Source organism: Chelonia mydas, chromosome 11 (assembly GCF_015237465.2).
Source record: "Chelonia mydas isolate rCheMyd1 chromosome 11, rCheMyd1.pri.v2, whole genome shotgun sequence".
In the NCBI taxonomy this organism is placed as follows: Eukaryota; Metazoa; Chordata; order Testudines; family Cheloniidae; genus Chelonia; species Chelonia mydas.
The window spans coordinates 67,200,916-67,222,264 of record NC_051251.2 but is presented as its reverse complement, the minus strand read 5'-3'; the positions used below and the strand labels follow the sequence as shown (position 1 = coordinate 67,222,264).

The window sequence follows — 21,349 nt, the reverse complement described above, 5'->3', positions numbered from 1 at the left end:
ATTTCCTAGTGTATGCTAATGTATCCCGTTTTAAACAGTACTACTCATGCACCATGTAGAGAAGCCCCGTGTTAACTCTTAGAAAACTGATTGGTTTCCAAGTCTAACACACGCTGGGGCCTGAGTCAAAGGCTACTGAAGTCAGTGGGAATCTTTCCATTGATCTCAATGGGTTTTGGATCATACCCGTGGACTTCCATTGTTTTTCAAGGTTTTGAGGCAGGTCAAGTAGGGGACATTACTCTAGAGATCTGGTGAGGTTCTCTAAGGTCCAAACATGGGGCAAGTGAGACTCTTTCTTCTCCATTTAATTTACCCCAACCCCTCCCCCCGGTGGTTAGGAACTAGGGGTGGAGAGAGAGGCAGATGGGAGTGGACATCTGGGAGGGGGAAACCAGATGCATGTGGGAGAGATCAGGGAATGAATGCGGGCCCACTTTTTTGAGAAAGATGGTTGTATTGGGAGTTAAGTTTCCCTAGTGCAAATTACTGAGGCTGAGTACTAAATCTCAGTGCCCCAAGGGCTACATCAGCAGATGAACCTTCTGTCATCTCACTGTGAAACAAGTGCTCTCTACAATGAATTCCTGTCCATGCAAAGGGAAAAGTGCCTCGAAGGCACTGACATTTCCCTGAAGTGGAGCACTGCTCTTTAATAGATCTACTTCTCCTGTGTCTTAGAGAATCCGTCCTGGCTAAAATGTAAGCTTTGGGTTTTTTTTGTTTATTACAAGGACAATTCCTTAATTAAAAAAAAATCAGCCCTTGTCCCATTGTCAGGCAGTACCTGTTTACCAAACCCTTGGATCGTGTCATTTGTAGTTGTCTAGCCACATCAGGATGGAGACAATCTCCTTCCATGCTAATTTATTGCGTATCCAATGTGCCATGTGTAATGTCAGTTGTGTTTAGCAGTCTTCACTGCTAGTGTTAGCGAATAACGATATTATACAGTAGCTCTTCACTGCTAGGCTCAGTGCTTGGCTGTTTGTCATGCATTAGCAACTCCCTGGGCCGAACATGTCTCCTTGTCAGTGGGCATGGAGCTGCTTGACCAAGAAGAACTGATGCGCTTGTGCTACAGAAAGCGAGAAGAAGGATTTGGGTACTACCTGTGTCCCTTTGAGCTTCATGGGGATGCCCTGCAATTCAGCATGCAGCGGGATGGATCCACAGCTCTGAGGCTCCATGGATGGGGAGCACATTGGCCGCAAGGGTTAGCGCAGCTAGATAGCTACCCCAACTTCATGAAGAACACCAGTCTGCAACCTGCTTACTCAGCTTCACCTCACCTGTGCATTCCCTGCATCAGGAGAATTCCCAGCTGCAGCCTCAGAGCACCGTTCTGGTGGTTGCCTGCTACCTGAGCAGTGCAAACAAGCTGGAATAAGAACCAAGGATCTGTACCAGGAAGTATGATCACTGGGTGCTGGCTAGAAGGGTGCCATTTCCAAAGCACCTAACGGAGTTAGGCACCAACTCCCAGTGACTTTTCCACCCTGAATTCCTTGCAATTGTGAAACAAACCGTTTCGGAGCTCTTTGCTGTTGATTTATCTGTGGTTTGAGATAGGCCAATAAGCCCAAACAGGCGTCAGTCCCAATGCCGTCCCAAGAATAAAGTCACAATGATCATTGGTGTTTCTCTTCTTTCAGGGCTTGCATGATCTCTCTGAAATCTTGAGGCACGTTTTCCTGATCTCTCCACAATTCTGCTTTGGATACAGCTTGATTGAATTGTCTCAGCACCACGCACTGATGGGCTTCTTAAAAGCCTATGGCGTGGATTACCCTGACAGAACCTTTGAGATGGACAGAATAAGCTCCAAGCTGCTTGGCATGTTTATCCAGGGCACTATATTCTTTGCAATTCGGCTCTTAATGCATGACGGGATGATTCAGAAAGTCTGGTCTAGTATATTAGAGTAAGTAACATCGGTATTCCTACAATGGATGTAGATTAAAACAGAGCTCAGTGCTTTTGTCATTGACATTGTCATCGTTATCAATTATAATTATTTTGCATAGCTCCATAAACTTACGCAACGCTTTGCAAACTCAGCGTAAGCTCTCTCTGCTGGCAGTTCCCATATCTACCTGTGGTTATAGTGATGACTAATGGAAATGTGTGCACCTTAATTTTTTGTTGCACCTCCCTCTCTATGGGCATTGGGAGTAATTGCTTATCCTGCGCTAATTCTCCATGTGCTGGACAATTCCAGTACCCGGGAAGGGAGAGGTATTCGTTGTTGTAATACCTGCGTAGGCCAGTGAGTTCAATTTCAAAGAACAGGCCTGGCTGACTGTATCCATTCTGTGTTGGAAAGGCAACTCAAAGGGCTGCCATTTCAGGTCTCCAGTGCCACGGGATGCTGATGGGTTGATCGGAAGAGTGGCTCTGGGGCCAGCAGATCCAGAGCCCCTTCAATTCATACAGTGGCACCTTGAGTCCAAGCTGATTTGGGTTCAGTTCTGCCCCCAAATTCATGATGCATGAGAATTAGACTCCTAACTGCCATTTGTGTATTTGACTCTCTCTCCCTCTATGATCTGCCCCCAAATTCAAAGGATAAAAACTGTCACCAAAACTGAAAGCTGCTATGATGTAGGACCGACACCAAAAGCAATGCATTTGTTGAATACAAGGAAAAGCTTCATAAAGAAAGAACATTTGTTTTTAAGCTTCGTACATGGAATAATAATAGCAGAGAGTTTTAAATTAATATAATGAGAGCATATAATAGGATCTCATTTCAATTTTACTGAAAAGACACTAAGTCCTCTGCACACGCAGATCTGGAACGTAAAATCACCTGTCTCCTACGCCTTCAGATTCCTGTTCAACAAAGTGCATGGCAGGCCACCGCTTCTGCTGGAGGCAGCTGATGAAGACAAAGACGTTCAGGCTGAGAGGGAGCGGGTTGAGTCTGGCCGAGCAGACGTCGACGTGGTACAACTCCAGAGCCTCTCCAAGATCTACCATCTTCCTCTCAGAAGGATCATGGCAGTCAAAAATGTCAGCATTGGAATCCCAGCAGGAGAGGTAAGCAAGCAGGCTATGGCAGTAGCAGCCTCTCCTCTAGAAAATGTCCTCCAAGCCACTTCCTCATTGTCTTCCCAGTCCCTGCTTAAGACTCAGGGAGACCATCTGACAGCAACTTATTGGACAATAACTTGCTTTACTGGTACCTCATCCTTCCTTTCTTCCCTCTGGTATTCGTCACCTTCATCTATTGAGTATCATTGATTATTTGTATTATAGTCGAGCCCAGAGAACCCAACTGAAATCGGAACCCCTTTGTGCTAGGGATAGCATGGACATAAAGCGAGAGATGGTCCTTGCCTCAGAAAGTTTAAATAGACAAGACAAAGGAAAGGTGGGAGGGAAACTATGATAATCTAGAGAATGAACTCCAGCAGGGACTATCTTTTTACTGTGTGTTTATACAGTGTCTAGCACAGTGGGGTCTTGATCATTGGTTGTTTGTCTGTCATGGATTTACAGTTACCATTAGAAATGTAGTCATGACTCTTTATTCAGACTGCATTGGGCTTGGAAAGTGGGATGGGCAGTTAGAGAGGCAGTGTCGTCCAATGGATGGGACTAGGAGACCTGGGTTCTGTTCCTGTCTCTGCCACTAGCCTGCTGGGTGATCTTGGGCAAGGCCAGATTTTCAGAATTGCTGAGATCCCAGTTTGACACCAACAGCCAGATTTTCAGAAGGGCTTAGCATGCTGGGAAAATGGGAGCTGACACTCTTTGAAAATCTAGCCTCTGATCTCAGTGGGGGAGATTTTCAAAGGCATAAATGGCAGATACACCCTAAATCCCATGAAAGCCAGTGGGAATTAGACTCCTAACTGCCATTTGTGTATTGGACTCTCTCTCCCTGTATACCTTTGCTTCCTCTCCCATCTGTCTGTGTCTGCAGGACCAGGGCCTAAGAATGGTACTAAGTGTCTGTACAGTGACTAGAAAAGGAGTACTTGTGGTCTGTCTACACTGCTGTAGGAGGTATGATCTGAAGCACATGTGGACATATTGAGCTAGCTTTAATCTGGCCAATGCAAGTACCAATAACAGTGAAGCTGCAGCAGCATGGGATTGCAAGAGTAAAACGATCAGGATTTGATCCTTCACATGGCCTACATATGAAAATGCACTTTGCAATAAAAGGAATGCTAGTGTTATAGACACATCCATTATTTCCTACTATATTAAACAGGGGAGCCTAATACACACTGCAATACACTGCCCAATAAACAACCACCATTATAATATTTATATGCACTTTGACTGCCTGAGGCTTTTCCATAATTCGTCTTGCTCAAGGGCCAGGGGAGGAGAAGTGTCAAGTCGCGTTGAGCACTTGCTGCATAGCAATACGTTAGCATTAAATGCAGCATGCTAAATGTCTCTCTTTCTGTCTCATAAACCAGTGCTTCGGGCTGCTTGGCGTGAACGGTGCCGGAAAGACAACTATCTTTAAAATGCTAACAGGAGACATCGGGGCTACCAGTGGAAGATTGAGAGTCCGGGATCAAACTGGGTATGGAGGATTAGCTATCCAGAAGTGATGTATCAACAAGGCTGTCTGGAAAACAATTTGTCATTTGCCCTGGCTCGGATGAATCAACAAAGCAAATTAAAAAAAGTTAGACTTAATAAAAAGCAGAAAATTCAGCCATTTAAAAATATTATATTTACTTCCTCGGGTCTTGAGTCTCATTTCACTGACAAATTTTTATGCTGGTGCAACTCTGTTGGTGTCAATGGAGTTTCTCCAGATTTACACCACTGTGAGATCAGAATCTGGCCCTCAGTCATTAAGAGCCTGATTCCGTCACCCTTTCTCTTGTTGAATAATATCACGCTCCACAACTGGTCCCACTGAAATCAGTGGGTCTGATGATGGAGTAAAGTGCTACTAAACATGAGTAAGGTTGCGAGTCTGTCATAGAGGTCATGGGAGTCACGGATTCTGTGACTTTCCGTGACCCCCGTAACTTCCGCAGCTGCAGGGCTGCCCAGGGGCCAGTCACACTGGCCGCTGCTGGAGTGGCCCCAGGACCAGCTGCTCAGGCAGTCCCCGGTGCCAGCAGTTGGCCCCGGGGATCACCCAAGCAACAGTCCTGGGGGTGGCCAGAGCAATGGCCCCAGGGAGGGCCAAAGCATTGGTCCCGGGGGCGGCCAGAGCAGCGGCCCCGGAGGCTTTCAGGAGAGCGGCCTCTGGGGGCCTTGGAGCAGCAGGCCACTGTGGGGCAGTCAGCCTCCACTGCTGGAACGGGGCCCCACAGCACAGAGATTAAATCATCATGGGCATTTATAATAAAAGTCACGGACAGGTGAATTCTTGTTTATTGCCCATGACTGGTCCGTGACTTTTACTAAAAATACCCATGTCTAAATCTTAGCTTTAAACATGAGTAAGGCCACTGGAAACTGGCCCATCAAAACCACTGGACGTACAAGCAGTGTGAGGTACTACTCAGTGTGAGACACACAATCCTTCCTTTCAGGAGCTAAGAATGTCAGATCTGCACAGGCCTTGCTATCATGAACTAAAAGCATTCCTGCCCCAGTGGGGGATACGTTTCCTTCCTGTTTAATAGAGCATATAGGAGACTTATGAAGTGTTTATAAAATGACCTTTCACCTTTCCTGATCCAGATCCCTGAGTGACATTGATGACACCCACTGGTCGCTCTTCGGCTACTGCCCTCAAGAAGATGCCTTGGATGACTTGCTGACAGTGGAAGAGCACATGTACTACTATGCTCGGCTACACGGCACCCCAGAGAAACAGATTAAAGGAGTGAGTAGACCCATTTGACTGAAGAGTTCCCTTGGGACCCAGTCAAGTCAGTGAGAGTTTTTGCATTGACTTCAGTGGTCTTGATCAAGGCCATTATGTGTAATAATAAACAATGAGGATGACAATCATGAATTTCCAACCTGGGACTTCATTGCTTTATGGCTAGATGGTTGTGGGATGGTCACAGAACTTGACTGTTTTGTAACACGGGGTCACGGTATGGAATTGACTTAGAACTGGGCCGTGCTGTTAAAACTCTCCCTACATAGACATCTGTGCAAATACTCCCATTGACTTCAGTAGTAAGTGTTTACTAGATCAAGTCCTAAATGAACAAGTGAAGCCGGAATTTGTAAAAGGGATTAGCAAAGGTTGTGTCCCTGATGTTTTGATCCCAAGGGGTCTTTGTGAAATCGTTGAACTCCTATGTATTTTAACGGGTATTTCAAAGCAAGTCTCCACACTTCAAAGACTTCTGTGGAGTGAAACCCAACCTGGCAGCAATATGGTATTTCAAAGGACATTTAATTATAGTATCTGAACCGCCAGAGACTGAGGGCTAGATCCCTCCTGATGTAAATCGGTGTAGCTCTGTTGAAGTCATTGGAGCTACACTGATTTGCACCTGTTGAGGATTGGGTCCTGAATTGTTGGCAAATACATACTTGTTCCAGATATTCTATGGTTGGTCTAATTCTCAATGTAAACCAAGTTTTTATTATTATTATTATTATTTGTACCCACAGATTGTACATCAGCTTCTTCATAGACTTAATCTGATGCCGTACAAAGACAGAGTCACCTCAATGTGCAGCTATGGCACTAATAGAAAGTTATCAACTGCTCTGGCCCTCATTGGTAATCCATCAATTCTATTGCTGGTAAGAAATCAGAAATTTTGCGATGGAAAAATACGTAGCTTTTAAGGCCAGAAGGAACCATTCTTTCATCTATTCTGACCTCCCGTCTGTAGCCTTGGATAAGTTTAAAGTGCAAATTGCATCAGTCACTCATCACAGGTTCTTTTACTCCGCAGCTATGTAAGAAATGTTGCTGAGTTGGAGATTGGTGAAGCACATACACAAACTCTGGGCTTTAGTTAGTAGAGACAAATATAACTGAAATGATAGAAAAATCAATATGCATAAGTACAGCAAAGTGGTTTACTGCATTGTGCTTACTTGCAACCTTATGGAGGCCATTAGATGTGAAGATGGAAAGAAAAATAAGTGGTGATGACGGTTTTGGCTGTCGCTAACTGTGTCATTCTGATGATCCCAATTAAAGGTTGGATTTACACCTTATTTTATGTCTCAGACCTTCTTCCCCTGAACACCCACACATGTCCCATGAGCATGGTTAGATCATTTTCTGGCCTTCGGTCCATTTATGGGTGTCCAGAAAACCATAATTGCTGTTATGATCGTTGACATGGCTTTTTGCATCAATACTTTTCCTAGTTGTTTCCAATATATTCAAGAAGTTAACCTCATGGTTACACATACTAAAAATCCCCTAGAAGTTCATTAGCATTCCTTTAATTTGTTCTTTGCTGTGCACTTGTGTATTGTAATGCACTTGTTACTAAATCTTATAACCCTAGGTCACTCATAACTAATAAAAGCAATTTTATTACATGCAATATTTTATACATATATATCAAGCTTGGCTTATAACCTCTGTAGGATCTGGTCAGGAGTCACAGGTCAACATGTATAACACAGGTCTTGGGATTTCACCCAGTTACCCTTGTACTGAGCCTAATAAGTTGTGTTTGACTTAAGCATTTCTTCCGGAAAGGCATCGAGTCTTCATCTGAAGACATCAGGAGATGAAAAATCCACCGCTTCCCTTGGTAGCTTGTTCCAATGGTTAATCAGCCTCGCTGACAAATTTGAGCCTTATTTTTCATTTGAATTTATCTGGTGTTTACCTTCCAGCCATTGGTTCTTGTTACGCCTTTCTCAGCTAGATTAAAGAGCGCTTTAGTTCCCACTATATTCTCCTCAGGAGGGTACTTACATATTTTAATCAAGCCACCTCTCAATCTTCTTTCTGGTAAGCTAAACAGATGGAGCATTTTAAGTCTCTCACTCTAAGGTATTCTTTGTTCCTGTCGTCAAATTATTTAGTGGCTCTTGCTCTGCACCCTCTGCAATTTTCCAATAGCCTTTTCAAAATGTGGACACTGTATGAAGTATTCCAAGCATGGTCTAACCAATGCTGTATACGGAGATCATTATCCTCCTGACTGTACATGTCTGAAATGCCCCCACTTCAGACGAGCAGCGGTAGAGAGAAATCCAGAGGCTCTGCATGAGTGCTCCTTCACGGATACTATATGGTGTCTACCTATTGCTCTTAAAAGGAAAGGAACCGAAAATGCCATCACAGTATTCCATACTTATTGTCTATCTACAATGTCCATATCAGATTTAAGATGTGATCACGCCCTCCCTGAATAGCAAGAAGGGGATGAAAGGAGCATAGTCTGTACCAGTGGCCCCAAATTGCCATGGGGTGAAAAACAGAACCAGAACAGTAGTGTTCCTTTAAGATACAATCTAGAAAGCATATATCTCTTGCCACATGGAGGATATTAGAATGTTTCACCTAAATGTAGCTTAACATTTTCTTCTTACATTATACTGGAGTTTTGCTCTGAAGTAGGATCATAACTACAAATGTTCTCTTTGTGCAAACTGCCATTTGCTGGTGTCAAAGAGATGCCTCAAGCAGTGGGTCTGGCTTTGATGTAAGAGTCACAGGGGTTTCTCTCTCGAGGGTTACCCACAAGTTTTAGACAGCTGGGAAAGGACGCACACAAAACATTCCATACATGCACACCCAAAGTCGCAGTTCAGATTTCCCAGTCAGGCTTTTCAGCTTGCAGTTCTCCAGGGCATAGCCCTAGCACACACCAGGTTTAGTTCACTCGGCATCCAGAAGTGGCCAATGTTTAAATTACCCCCATACCATCTAAGCAATTGCTTTTCTCTGGCCCTGCTCCGATTGGCCTCATTTTCTGCTTTCCTCAACAAGCCTCACCTGGCCTTTCAGGATTAAATCAGGGCAATTAGCCCCAGTCTTTTCTGCCTAATTGTTGTTAAGGCAACCAGGCTTATTCCCACACGTCAGCACTCTTTGGGCTCGTAGGAAAGAAAAGGAAGTGTGAGAGGATCAGAAAAATGTTTCAGCATAAATAAACATAACAGAGAAGGCGGGGGGAAACCAAGAGAAGATGATCTTTCGGACGCCATTCATAGCACATTCACTCAATCACACCACAGGCATTGTAAGTCTTTTAAACTGCAGAAACCAACTCCACAAAGTACCAGACCACCTGCCACTGCTGTGTTGCAAATTCTGCAATACTTAATGATCAGTTTTCCAAACATTGGGCCAGATGGGTACAGCTCTGATTTACACCCGTTGAAGCGCCACCCCTAAATTTATATAATTCCTTCTAACTTCTCTTTTTACATATAAAATCTCAATAAAAAGGGAGAAGAGGAGCTTGTCTAAGCACAAGCTGCTTTCTGAATAACAAGCTGTTTTCTTTCTGCTTCGTATAATACATTGTCACCAACAATAACAATTTTACAATAGGAAGCTGGCTGGTAATTTTGTTGATGATGAATGAGGTGGGGCACGACATACTGTTGCTCATCTGTAGCTTATTGTCTATGGAATCCTGAAGACAGAAAACTTGTTTTGTCCGTAAATGAAGTAGATATTACCCAGAAGACAGATAGGTGTGGAGACAAAGAGCCAGTCTGGTATTACCTCATGTTTGGATCAAAGCTACAATTTACTAATAAGTTGTTATTTATAGAAGTGTGAAATAGAACATCTACATAGAGGGATGTTTATCAGAGTCAGTTTTGTGCTAGGAAGAGTAAGGCTGAGATTTTCAAATGAATTGATATTTTGAAATGAATGGGAAGTGCGTTTCCAAATCCTCTAGGCAGCCAGAGTGTTTCGAAATTAGTTTAATGTTCAGATAAGGTCCTTAGCTGTGGAGAGGGCTCTGCCACAAACCTGCTATGTGAACTTGGGCAAGTCACTTCCCCTCTGTATCTATTTAGTTTGTAAGCTCTTTGGAGAAGAGACTTCCTCTTCGTATGTGTTTGTACAACGCCTAGCACCAGGGGGTCTCATCCTAGGCACTTCCATCAGACATACCAATAATACGGACCAAAAGCTCCATATAAGAGCTAAGTGGTTGTACTGGAAGTTGTAGTGTCTGTGATGACAATTCTAAACAAAGAGCCGATATGGAGCGGAAGAGAAATGACATTTTCTTTCCTATTTAAACTTACAATCTGTTTTTTGTTGTTGTTTTTTAAAGGATGAACCAAGCTCTGGAATGGATCCTAATGCTAAACGACACCTTTGGAAAATCATCACCGAGGAAGTCCAGAACCAATGTTCCGTGATACTCACTTCCCACAGGTAGAGTTTACTGGCTGCCTTTGTGCTTTATTAAGCCCAAACTCAAACTGCACTTTGGAACACCCTAGCCCAGTGGTTCCCAAACTTGTTCCGCCTCTTGTTCCGGGAAAGCCCCTGCCAGGCCCGGCCGGTTTGTTTACCTGCCGCGTCCGCAGGTTCGGCCGATCGCGGCTCCCAGTGGGTGCAGTTCGCTGCTCCAGGCCAATGGGAGCTGCTGGAAGTGGCGGCCAGTATCCCTCGGCCCGCCAAATTTCAGTTCCACCAGTGTTCCCTCGGTACTTGGAACTTTGGGGGCACTGAAATTTAAACACATTTCCAGTTCCAAGTTTTCCAAGTCTGTATAATGGACTGAATCCTAATCCTGAATCACAGCAGCAGAAAAATGTATCTGGATCTGCATTATGCTGCTTGAGCCCATCTTTAGTAACATCCACCTGCAATAACATGTAATAAGAAAATCCAGGAAGATCATCCAGGAAATGCTGAACACTTCCTGGAAATGTGTGATTGCTTTGCACTGAATGGATCCTTGGCCCAGATCCTCAAAGGTATTTAGGCATTTAACTCCCTTAAATATCTTTGAGGTCCTGGGCCCTCCCTATTCTAGTGGAATAGGAGCCAGATAGAGATTTGAGGTGAGGTGATTAAGATGATGAGTTACAGGTTAATCTCCTGAGTAGCTCATGGGAAACCATTAATGTTCTGGCCATTAAAGTGTCTTTTATTCCCATTCAGTGAGTGTATAGAGCATGGGTGGCCAAACTTACCGATCCTCTGAGCCACATATGACAATCTTCAGAAGTTTGAGAGTCCGGGCATACCTGCAGGGGACTGGGGCTTCTGCCCTGCGGGAAGCACCTGCCGGGGCTTGGGGCTTCAGCTCCACTCCTGCTGAGGCCCCGAGCCATGGGAGGTGCACCCTGCCAGACTGAAGCCCCGAGACTCCCCTTCCCGACAGGGCAGAAGCCCCTACTCCACCACCCTGTTGTAAGGCAGAGGTCCTGAGCTCTCCCCCGACCACCCCCCCACCCCACACACACAGTGTGGTAGGTTGAAAATGGGGGAAGCGGGAGTGCTCTGCGAGCCGCACTTTAACTATAAAAGATGAGGCTCACGAGTCACAGTTTGGCCACTCCTGGAATAGAGTTTCTTTGTTTGCTTTTCAGCATGGAAGAATGTGAAGCTCTCTGTACCAGGCTGGCTATTATGGTGAATGGACGTTTCCAGTGCCTTGGCTCTTTGCAGCATATTAAGACCAGGTCAGTAAAATGTATCTACTATCCTTTCACTGTATTGCCTTTAGAGCCAGATGCCCAGCTAATGAACAACAGTGGAGCTCCACTGAAGGATGCTGATTTACGTCAGCTGAGGATCTAGCTGTGTGTACTCAGGGCATTAGCACGTAGTGAACAAACCCTGGACGTCACTGAAAGCCTTTCTGTCTTTTGTTTCTGAGAATCTGTGATAAATAATGGCAGGGGGCTGGCTGGCAAACAAGAGTTCTGTTTTGTGATGAATGTTGGGGTTTTGGCATTGGGTTTCATTCTGCAGCTGAACAAACCCGAGGCTTTTCATCATGTCTGAGCGTGAGAGAGGCCCACCCCAGACTAGCCAACACTCAGCTGTAGTGAGGGGGACCAAGTTCAAGGGCCTAGTCCACAACAGGCAGATCAGGGACTTGAACCAGGGTCACCCCATCCCAAGTGAGTGCTCTAGCCACTTGGCTTTTCTGGGGTTGGTTGGGAGTTCTCTCTCCCTTTCCCACCCACCCAGGACCTGAGAGCTTTCTACAAATCGACACGTGCCAACAAAAAAACATTTTGTTAACAAATTGTCGACCAGCTCTCTCAATAATGCATGTTCGGCCTCCATGAAGCTTTTGTTCAGTGTTTGAGAGGCATGTTCCTCTACACAGATGACACAATAACTTGGTCGACTTTAATATGGAAATTAAAAATAGATGATAGTGATGAACTTCACAGCTTATTAATGATCACCCTGGCTGGATTGCTGATCCAGATTTATTCCTAGCATGACGCTGTTGACCTCACTGGAGTTACTCGGGGGCTGGCTTTGTTTCACGAGAGCTTCCAGCAAGGCTCCTTGACTCTCTTGTGTCTGTTCCATACCTGCTGTGCAGCATGCATTCTGATTTTCTGTCTAGGTTTGGAAGAGGATTCACCGTGAAGATGCACTTGATGAGCAGCGAGGTCAGCACGGAGGCTCTGACGGAGTTAATGCAGTCCCACTTTCCAGATACGTGCCTGAAGGTAAGCAGGATAGATCAGACCAGATGCTGGGGGAACTGAGAATGGAATCCCATATCAAACCTGTTATATTCACAATAGATATCTTGTAAGCTTCTTCTGACCACAGCTTTGACTCAGCAATAGCTGCCCAGAGCATTATGCTCTCAAAGCATAAGGGAATTGTACCCCAAACTCCTTCTTCCAAAGCAGAGGCAAGGCTCAGATTTACAGAGTTGCCAAAAGGGTTTGGACACTGAGGTCCAATTAATTTCAATGGAATTAGAGCATCCAGATTTCCTAGGTGGCTTTAAAAACACAGCCAAATGGTAACAGTGAGCATGCAAGAGAGGAGTCTAATCTGGCAACTCCTTACTCACTTGAGTAATCCCACTGATGTCAGTGCTACAGAAGGCTGGAGTTAGAATCATAGAATCATAGAATATCAGGGTTGGAAGAGACCTCAGGAAGTCATCTAGTCCAACCCCCTGCTCAAAGCAGGACCAATCCCCAGCTAAATCATCCCAGCCAGGGCTTTGTCAAGTCTGACCTTAAAAATATCTAAGGAAGGAGATTCCACCACCTCCCTAGTTGTCTAGCTCCACTTGTTTTCAGTGGGAGCTGGGATTATTCAGTGCCTCTGGTAATAGAATTACATTGGCATCAAGGTGGAGTAACACAGTGTTGAAGCAGGACCAGCCAACCCTCTAGCGTAACCCCAACTTTCAAAGTCATCCATCCAAACCACAAATTGGAAATACCACATCTTCCCTAAAGACGCTAGTCCGTCATGCACTTTAGTCTTCCCCCAAAGCCTAAGATAATAGAAGTTTTAGTTGGATCCTCACATAGATTCCAGAAAATACCTGATAATTGTTGCACAACAATATTTCCCATGCAAGAAATTTCTTCTCCAGCTTTCTCAGTCTTCACCGAGGCTAGCTGACATTACAGAATGGACTAACTAGCACGTCAGCTGGGGAGTAGCTTTACCAGCCAGGAAAGGGAAATAAAGCTCCAGACCCCTGTTCCTCAGGGCTTGTTTATTGGCCACCAAAGAGTACCACAAACATAAAGCAACTCACTGGAAACACATGAGGCCAGCGGTCCTCAAAGTGTGCGTCATGACCCCAAACTGGGTTGAGACCCCATTTGGATTGGGTCACCAGGGCAGAAAGACCCAGCCCGAAGCTCTGGGGTTGGTGGTGGGGCTGAAACCCTAGCCCGCAGCTTCAGAAGCGGCAGTGGGGGGCTGAAGCACTTCTTATTTAAAATACTAACTATTCCAAGTCACCCAGGGCACTGGGATTCGTGTAGTAATTTTTTTTGTCAGAATGGGGTCACGGTGTAATGAAGTTTGAGAACTGCTGCACTAGGCAGTCATTGCCCATAGGCTTTTCTCACTTGAGTGAGTCAGAAAGGAAGAAGACACATCCTCCCCCTTAATTCCGTTTTGAGTCAGCTTCCCCTACCTTTTTATACTACACCCAAGCAGCTGTATGGCCTGCCGGGACCTTTTACAGGTGGCAGTGACTTGACTCTGTCACTCTGCTCTTGTTCCCACAGGACCGGCATCTCAACATGGTGGAATATCACGTGCCCATCTCCGCAGGAGGAGTAGCAAACATATTTGATCTTCTGGAAACCAACAAAATAGCCTTCAAAATCAGGCACTTCTCAGTGAGTCAAACCACTCTAGAGGAGGTAAGAAATTCAGCATACGTTTCAGACATGAACTGATTACCAGACACATTGGACCACATATTGAAAGGGGCTTCATTCCGCTCGCCTTTTGAGTGTGCACACCTGTACGTGCATCTTCTCGCACTTCTGTCTCCAGATGCATATGGTAGCGCTGGTAAAATGCACAAGCAAAGTTGTGTGTGACACACATGAAAACGTGGCACAAAGGACTTAGTCTGCCCTCAGTCACGCTGGTTCAGTACTGTTGATTTCAGTGGGACTACATAAGTGTAAATGAAGGCAGAATTTCAACCCACATTTTTCCGAAGTGAAGAGTGGTCTTGTGGTTAGGGACCCAGACTGGCAGTCAGGAGCTGTGGCTTCAGTACCTGGCCCTGCCATTGACTTCAGAAGTTATTCACTCTCTCTCTGTGCTTCATTCCCTATCAGTAAAATGATAATATTCCTTTCTCCCAGCTTTTGCTTGTCTATTTAGACTGCCAGCTCTTTATGGCTGCTCTTTTCTTAGTATGAACTAGATCTTCAACTGATGTAGGTTGCCATAGCTTCATGAACTTCAGTGAAGCTACATCAAGGTATGCCAGCTGAGGATCTGCCTCTATATAGTTATATAATGAGGCCCCGATCTCAGTTGGGGCATCTAGATTCTGTTGTAATACTCATTTTGTTTATGATTGTTTGTAATGTGATGCCATAGTTACATTCCCTCCATTTCCACTTCAAAACTTTTTTCACCAGTATACAATATTGTAGGAGGAACCCAGGTTTAAGGGCTACCTTGAGTTAGGCCTGCTTGGACCATCCCATTGGCAGGGGACAGCTGGAGCACTAGGCTCTGCAGTCATGCCCCCAAGATGACCCACTTTTAGTCCCTGTGGTGTGGTGGAGCTATCTAGTTTTTATGCCACCTGGCGATTCCTCTGTGACAGGTGAATCCTCAACTGATCCGATAGGGCAGCTGTCCAGCCCCTTTGTGCCAGCAGAGTAGTGCAAAGTGAATGGATCTGGAAGCAAAACTATTACCCTGCAATCCTAGATGCGATTCTGAGAGTGAATTGTGTGTGTAGATGTGTGTAATAGGGTGTGTGTGTGTGTGTAGAATGGAAGGGTGTGTGTATATAATGTAGATGTGTGTGTATGTGTATGTATAGGATTGCGCATGTACACCATATAAAGATATAGGTAGATGTGTGTGTATAGGTATACATGTGTATATATAAAATATACATTAAAGCTGGGCTTTGCGAAGCAGCCCAAGACATGTAAGTGCCCCAATTCCATTTGAGACCTAGGTTTTTCAGACTCCTTTTGGAAATCCCATCCCAACCACAGAATCCCTCCCTCCCAGGGCTATGGTCCATAGGAAAAAAAGGCTTTTTTGTCCATTTCTTGACTTATTTTTTTAGGTTTGTCACATAACCAATATTTTCCTTTAAACTTTTAGGTTTTCATCAACTTTGCCAAAGATCAGACTGGGGCTGACAATGCAGATGCGAGTACAGATGTAGGCTCAGACTGCTCAGATACAAGTAGCCAAGATACCAACATAAGCGCCATCTGTTAAAGGGATATTGCGGTGTTAAAAAAACAAATTGTATTTTTCTAAACAATGGGTTTTTTACTTATTTTGTTATTAGCAACCTGGTAAACATGTAAAACTGACATATCAGATTGGTCTTGCCCCAGTCTTACAGTTCTTGTTCTAGGTTTATTTTATATCTATATTGCGAAATTGGTGACATCTCCTGATACTTGCTGTTCAAATACGCTGGAAGCTCTTCGCTATTGGCTGTCACCAAGAAGAACAGTGGGGGATATAGTAGAGCGGCTGCTCTGGAGTCAGGGACATAAGTGAGAAGAAGGACGGGACAGTCATTCGGACGCTAGCTGGGCTCTCAGGAAACCCACGGTTCAATGTCCTACTTCGCCACAGGCTTCCTGTGCAACCTTGAGCAAGTCACTTGAAATGTCAGTCAAATGGGGGGATCACAACACTTCCCTGCCCCCCAGAGGTGTTGTGAGTCTAGATACATTAAAGGTGGTGATTCTCCAGCAATGGGGTCCATCTTAGATAGCTATGTAAAGCTTTTCTCTGTATGTGGATTATGTCAGTATTAATACAGTTATTTAAAATCCATGCTTCCTGTTGTTTTTGTTTGTTTCTGTAGTTTGCACCAACTCTACATGACCCCTAGTACAAATCTCCCGGTCCCACGCAATTTTCCCCTACCAATACTCCACAACTCTGCAAACCCAACAGCTTGACCACAGGAAGCATTGTACCGAGCAATATTGCCCAGTCACACTCCAGTTTAATCACCACCTCTCTGCCACCAACTGAAACACGTTAACCTGGCCTCTCCCAGAGCAACCAATCACCCAATCCCTGCAGAACTCCGCCAGGTTTATCCTTCACCCCACAGGGACGACATCTCCTGGAGGACAGTGCTTCCCAACTGGGGTGCTGCACTTCACACTGCCAATTGCTCTGTCTTCCCCTTTGGCCTGGGCGGTTCAGCAGTATTCGGGGCAGGGTTGTTTCCGCGAGGATGAGAAATCAGTGCTGAGTCAGGTATAGTCTTATTTATTTCCCCTCCCCCACAAAAAAAAAACACAAAAAAACCTTACACAAAGTCCTGTTGATCTGAGTCCAGTAGAAACAAACAGGAGCAGGCTGTTTCCTTGCTCAGACATCCCCAAGTCTGCCTCTCCAGCGAGCTCTGTGCACAAGCAGCCCTGTCTCTCTGCTTCCTCTTGGGGTCATGCCCACAAATCCTTCTGGCTTTCGCCTTCACCACACACAGCCTGCTAATGATATCCTAGCCGCTGCATTTGCAAACAGAGAAACTCCTCCCTCCCACAGCTTAGCTCAGCTCTGCCATGCCACCTATTATTTTGGGTTATCTCCCACTTGTCTGCAGCTACTGTTACTATCATTGGCTTTAATGAGGCTTGTGGCTGGATCTAAGATCCTGCTGATTGACAGCCATTAGCACCTTTCAGCAGAACAACAGGTTAAAAACCCCAGCATTGGATCTCACTGCTGTTTTCCAAGAGTAGCTGGTGTTCAAATGAGGTCAGAGGATATTATACCTGTATTATTTATTTGTATTTCCATAGCATTGAGGAGCCCCAGCCATGGACCAGACCCCATTCTGCTAGGTGCTATACAAACAAAGAGCCAAAAGGTGGTCCCTGCCCCAACGAGCTTGCAGCTGAAGTACTGGTGCTGTTGTAAGAAAGGGGATCCCCAATAAAGCTGTGTGAAGCTTCCATTGCAAAACCTGAAATGACGTGAACCTCGCTTGGTTTCAGGGTGACGTACAAAATTCAAACCGGGGCGGCGGGGGGGGGGGGTTGTTCAAACTCAGTTTGGGCCAAGGGAAACTTTTGATGAGACCTGTGATATATTTTGCTTTGATCTTTAGGGAATGAGTTTCCCTAGTTCAAGTTTGATTTTGAGGCTTGTTGCAAAAGGCACACAGGGGCAGGTATTGTTCATAACTAGTGTGTTCAGGATCATATTGTGGGCTTCAGCCTCATGTAGTTTAGTTGCTCCAGAAAGGTCATTGTCTACCCTTGATCTTTGTGCAAACTTCCTGCCGACCTCACTGGGTTTCAATGGTAGGAGCTGGCCCTAAATTTAGAACCCAACCCACTGATCATAATTAAAACAGGAATTCAGTCCTCTCTACAGAACGCGCTTCACACCCTTAACTTAGAAGTCACTGAAAATGCCGCCAAAGCATTCGTTGTAACTTTTATTTATTATTGTTGCTCCTGCCCTGTAAAAGGCTGCCTTTTCTCATTTTCATGGCATGTATTATACAGATCCTGGATGAAATTAGGCTTATCTTTGATGGAGATCTTGCTTTCTCTGCAAAGGATTCAGAGCATGTCTACGATTTAAAACCTATCTGGAATTCCAATCAGAGTATTATTTTATTATGTCAATTGCTTTGTGTGCTGCCCCTGGAAGATGGATCTTCAATGCTGTGTCCAGATGTACTTTATATTTAACTGCGAGAGGCTGCGATACAGAGATGCTTGTGTTCCTTTAGATTGCACAGATCAAAAAAAAAAAAGGGAAATGATTCTTTAGAATCCTTCAGCAAGTTTTAGTGGGTTTTTTTAAAGGCAGAACTTTGAGTTTCTATCCAAGTCTAGCCATTGTGCATGATGGGCCAGGGGTACGACATATACTTAGAACTTGGTGGTAAAAGTAAAATGTCTGTTACCTCAGTCAAGTCTGTAGGTATCAGTCCAAACAAGCAAAAGTTACACACTTCAAGTAGTTTATTGGTAAACCATGGAGAGGTGGTTTGAATTGTTTTGGCAAAGAGTTCAGACAGATCATAACAGATACAGCCCAGAGCTGGGTTAGCTTTTCTGCGGCTTCCTGCAGAGTCCCCATGCCACAAGCACAGCTGTCCCTGACTCCTGCAGATCCCTCTGGATCTACCCATGACTTTCTCTGGTGGAGGAAAACTTCAACCTTCCTCTCAATGGAATGATATGGGAGACTCTGTCAGAGGACATGTTCAAATCCACTATAGAGATTCCTTTTCGCTACACTGATGGGAGGGCATACTCTGGTCTCACGTTTGGTTGGGAATAAGAGAGAAACTGAGATGCCAATTGACAAAAATTCTGACTTTAAAATCACCTGACAAGCCTGAATTTTGCCCAGGCAATATCAGGATAATATGGACTATTATATTTTGGTGCTTTAAACGATCTTTACATTGCCAATTATGGGCATAAAACCCTCTCTTTAATTGACACAAATGGACTCATCAAAATGGGACAGTGAGCAATCAATGTGTGACTTACATTGCAATAGAATCCTACACACTTTAACCACTTATCAGTCAGCACGAGTCTATTTTCATGCAAACTGGTGGCTAGTTTATGATGAGGTGAGGGGATCAGTCCATGCTGACAGTGTTGGAAAATAACAGGTGACTTGATCTGAGGAATCACTCTGCTTATTTGCAGGTACATTTTCTCTCATTCTGTCTCCGTTTAAACCCCTAGCTCCCACTTTTCCCTTTATAAATATCCTCTTGAGAGGGCTAGATTTTCAGAAGAGCCTGGTGGTAGATTGTCAAGGACTCAGCACCTGAGCTGGTTGGGAATGTTTCGATGAAACGTGTTTTCACTGGAAAATGGCAGCTTGTCAAAATGGAAACTTTTTGCAGAAATATATTGGTCTTGACAAAAAATTTTGCTGGGAAGTTTTCTCAGATTGAGGGCGGACTGTCTGGTCCAAAGGAGCGAGCAACCAGAATAGCCAATAGCCCAGTGGTTAGGGATCTTACCTGGGCAGTGGGAGAGTGGGTTAAAGACACTGCTCAGAATCAAAGAAGGAACTTGAGCCTGTCCGGGTGAGTACCCTACCTGCAAAGTGCAACAGCTCCAACAGAGGAGTGTGAGAATGCCTCTACAACCTGGGGGCTAAGGCACTCATCTGATGTGGGAGACCCCCCACTTCAAACCCCAGCTCTGTCTGATGCACTCCCTGCTTTGCACCCATGATTACAGGCGGGTTTTCAAAAAAGCCCCTCTGCCATTGAGGCACCTACATAAGGGCAGCCGGCAGCTCCCGGGGAGACACTTGTGGCCAAATGTCCAGAAACGTTCAGCACCCAATGTGCATCCGAGAGGCCGAGCTCTGATTCTGGTGCCTGAATGGAAGCTAAGCTCTTCTGAAAAGCTGGCCCCCGTTATGCCCTTTTGGTTTGTCTCCGAGGGAGAAGGAGCTGCCTGAGTACCACGGCTCATCAGCTCTCTGTGGGTGTGAGATGAACTCCGAGAGCAGGCCTTTGACCTCTGCTCACTCACACATTATCTTTTCAGCCTTCATAATGCCAGCCGATTTTTCAGGGAGTAAAGACAAGTCCCCGTTGGATGGAGCATGTGGCTTATACATGCTAATTAGAACTGCATGGTCCTCAACTGGGCTTAATTTGAGAAGGCTCCTGAAAATTACAGAGGAAAGTGAAAAACAGTCATACGCTACGTAACGGCTAAAATAGTCTGGGGCCAGGGAGTCAAGTAGGAATTTTATAATTAGTTATGTGGAGTTGTGAGACTGATTCAAATCAATTTCATAATTGGCAATGTGGAGTTAGAGACACTGGCTCAAATCTCTTTCCCGTCTCTGTTAAATTAAACACTTCGGGGAGCTGTTTATTTTGTGACACAGCTCCAGGCTCAGACTTTGCCGACGAAGCTTCTGCTTTTAGCAGAGACATTGGATTCTGCTACTGTGTCTTCCATCTTCCTGGATCCAAATGCAAGGCCTTTATCTGAATGAGGCTGACTTCAGCAATGGGGTGAAATAGATGGCACCTGAGTGGTAAATTTGCAAAGTGAAGTTCATGCCAGCAAGGAAAACATCAGCCAAAGGGCACCATCCAATGAACATCTCTGACTTGCCTCTAGTTAGAATATAAAATCAAACTCTAGTGGGTTTTTTGTTGTTGTTGTTGATTTGCTTACTTGCTTGTGTAAGAAAAACTAGCTTTTGTGTCATTTCAGCATGTGACTAATTTTACCCACATGAGTAGTTGGACTGATGTGTCATTGGGACTTCATGTGTGTAAATGACTCATTGGCAGGCTCAAGCATGTAGCAACAAGTTCCCAACTCAGACCCCAGGCCTGCAAACACACGGGTGTGTAATTTTATTCATGTGAATAATGCAACTGGCATTAATGGGATTACTTATGTGAATATGATTCCTCCTGGGATAAACTGTTTGCAAGCTCAGAGCCTTAACTGATAATACTGTCACCAAGATTTTCAAAAATGGGTGCCTAAAGTTAAATGACTTATGGCCCTATGGAGGCCCCTAAAGAAGTGGCTGGGTTTTTCAAAGTACTGAGCAACCTGCAGGACCCTTTGAATTCAGAGGAGCTGCACACAGTTTATTTAGGCACCTAAAGGAGGATTTAGAAGCCTTATTTTATGCCTCCTGTCATAAATATAAAGGGAAGGGTAAACACCTTTAAAATCCCTCCTGGCCAGAGGAAAAATCCTTTCACCTGTAAAGGGTTAAGAAGCTAGGATAACCTCGCTGGCACCTGACCAAAATGACCAATGAGGAAATAAGATACCTTCAAAG

The 21,349-nt window shown here is 44.8% G+C and overlaps 1 protein-coding gene across 1 annotated transcript in view; it reads left to right on the top strand.

Annotated features, from left to right (window-relative positions):
* The window catches only part of ABCA12 (ATP binding cassette subfamily A member 12), a 122,464-nt gene extending 105,912 nt beyond the window's left edge, over nt 1-16,552 (top strand). The window contains exons 44-53 of the mRNA XM_043525582.1: nt 1,656-1,924; nt 2,832-3,042; nt 4,440-4,549; nt 5,671-5,815; nt 6,562-6,696; nt 10,167-10,270; nt 11,437-11,529; nt 12,435-12,540; nt 14,083-14,220; nt 15,665-16,552. Coding sequence (XP_043381517.1) covers nt 1,656-1,924; nt 2,832-3,042; nt 4,440-4,549; nt 5,671-5,815; nt 6,562-6,696; nt 10,167-10,270; nt 11,437-11,529; nt 12,435-12,540; nt 14,083-14,220; nt 15,665-15,784 — 1,431 coding nt within the window. The 3' untranslated portion in view covers nt 15,785-16,552. The remainder of the gene's footprint in view (nt 1-1,655; nt 1,925-2,831; nt 3,043-4,439; nt 4,550-5,670; nt 5,816-6,561; nt 6,697-10,166; nt 10,271-11,436; nt 11,530-12,434; nt 12,541-14,082; nt 14,221-15,664) is intronic.
* Nucleotides 16,553-21,349: the final 4,797 nt, after the last annotated feature.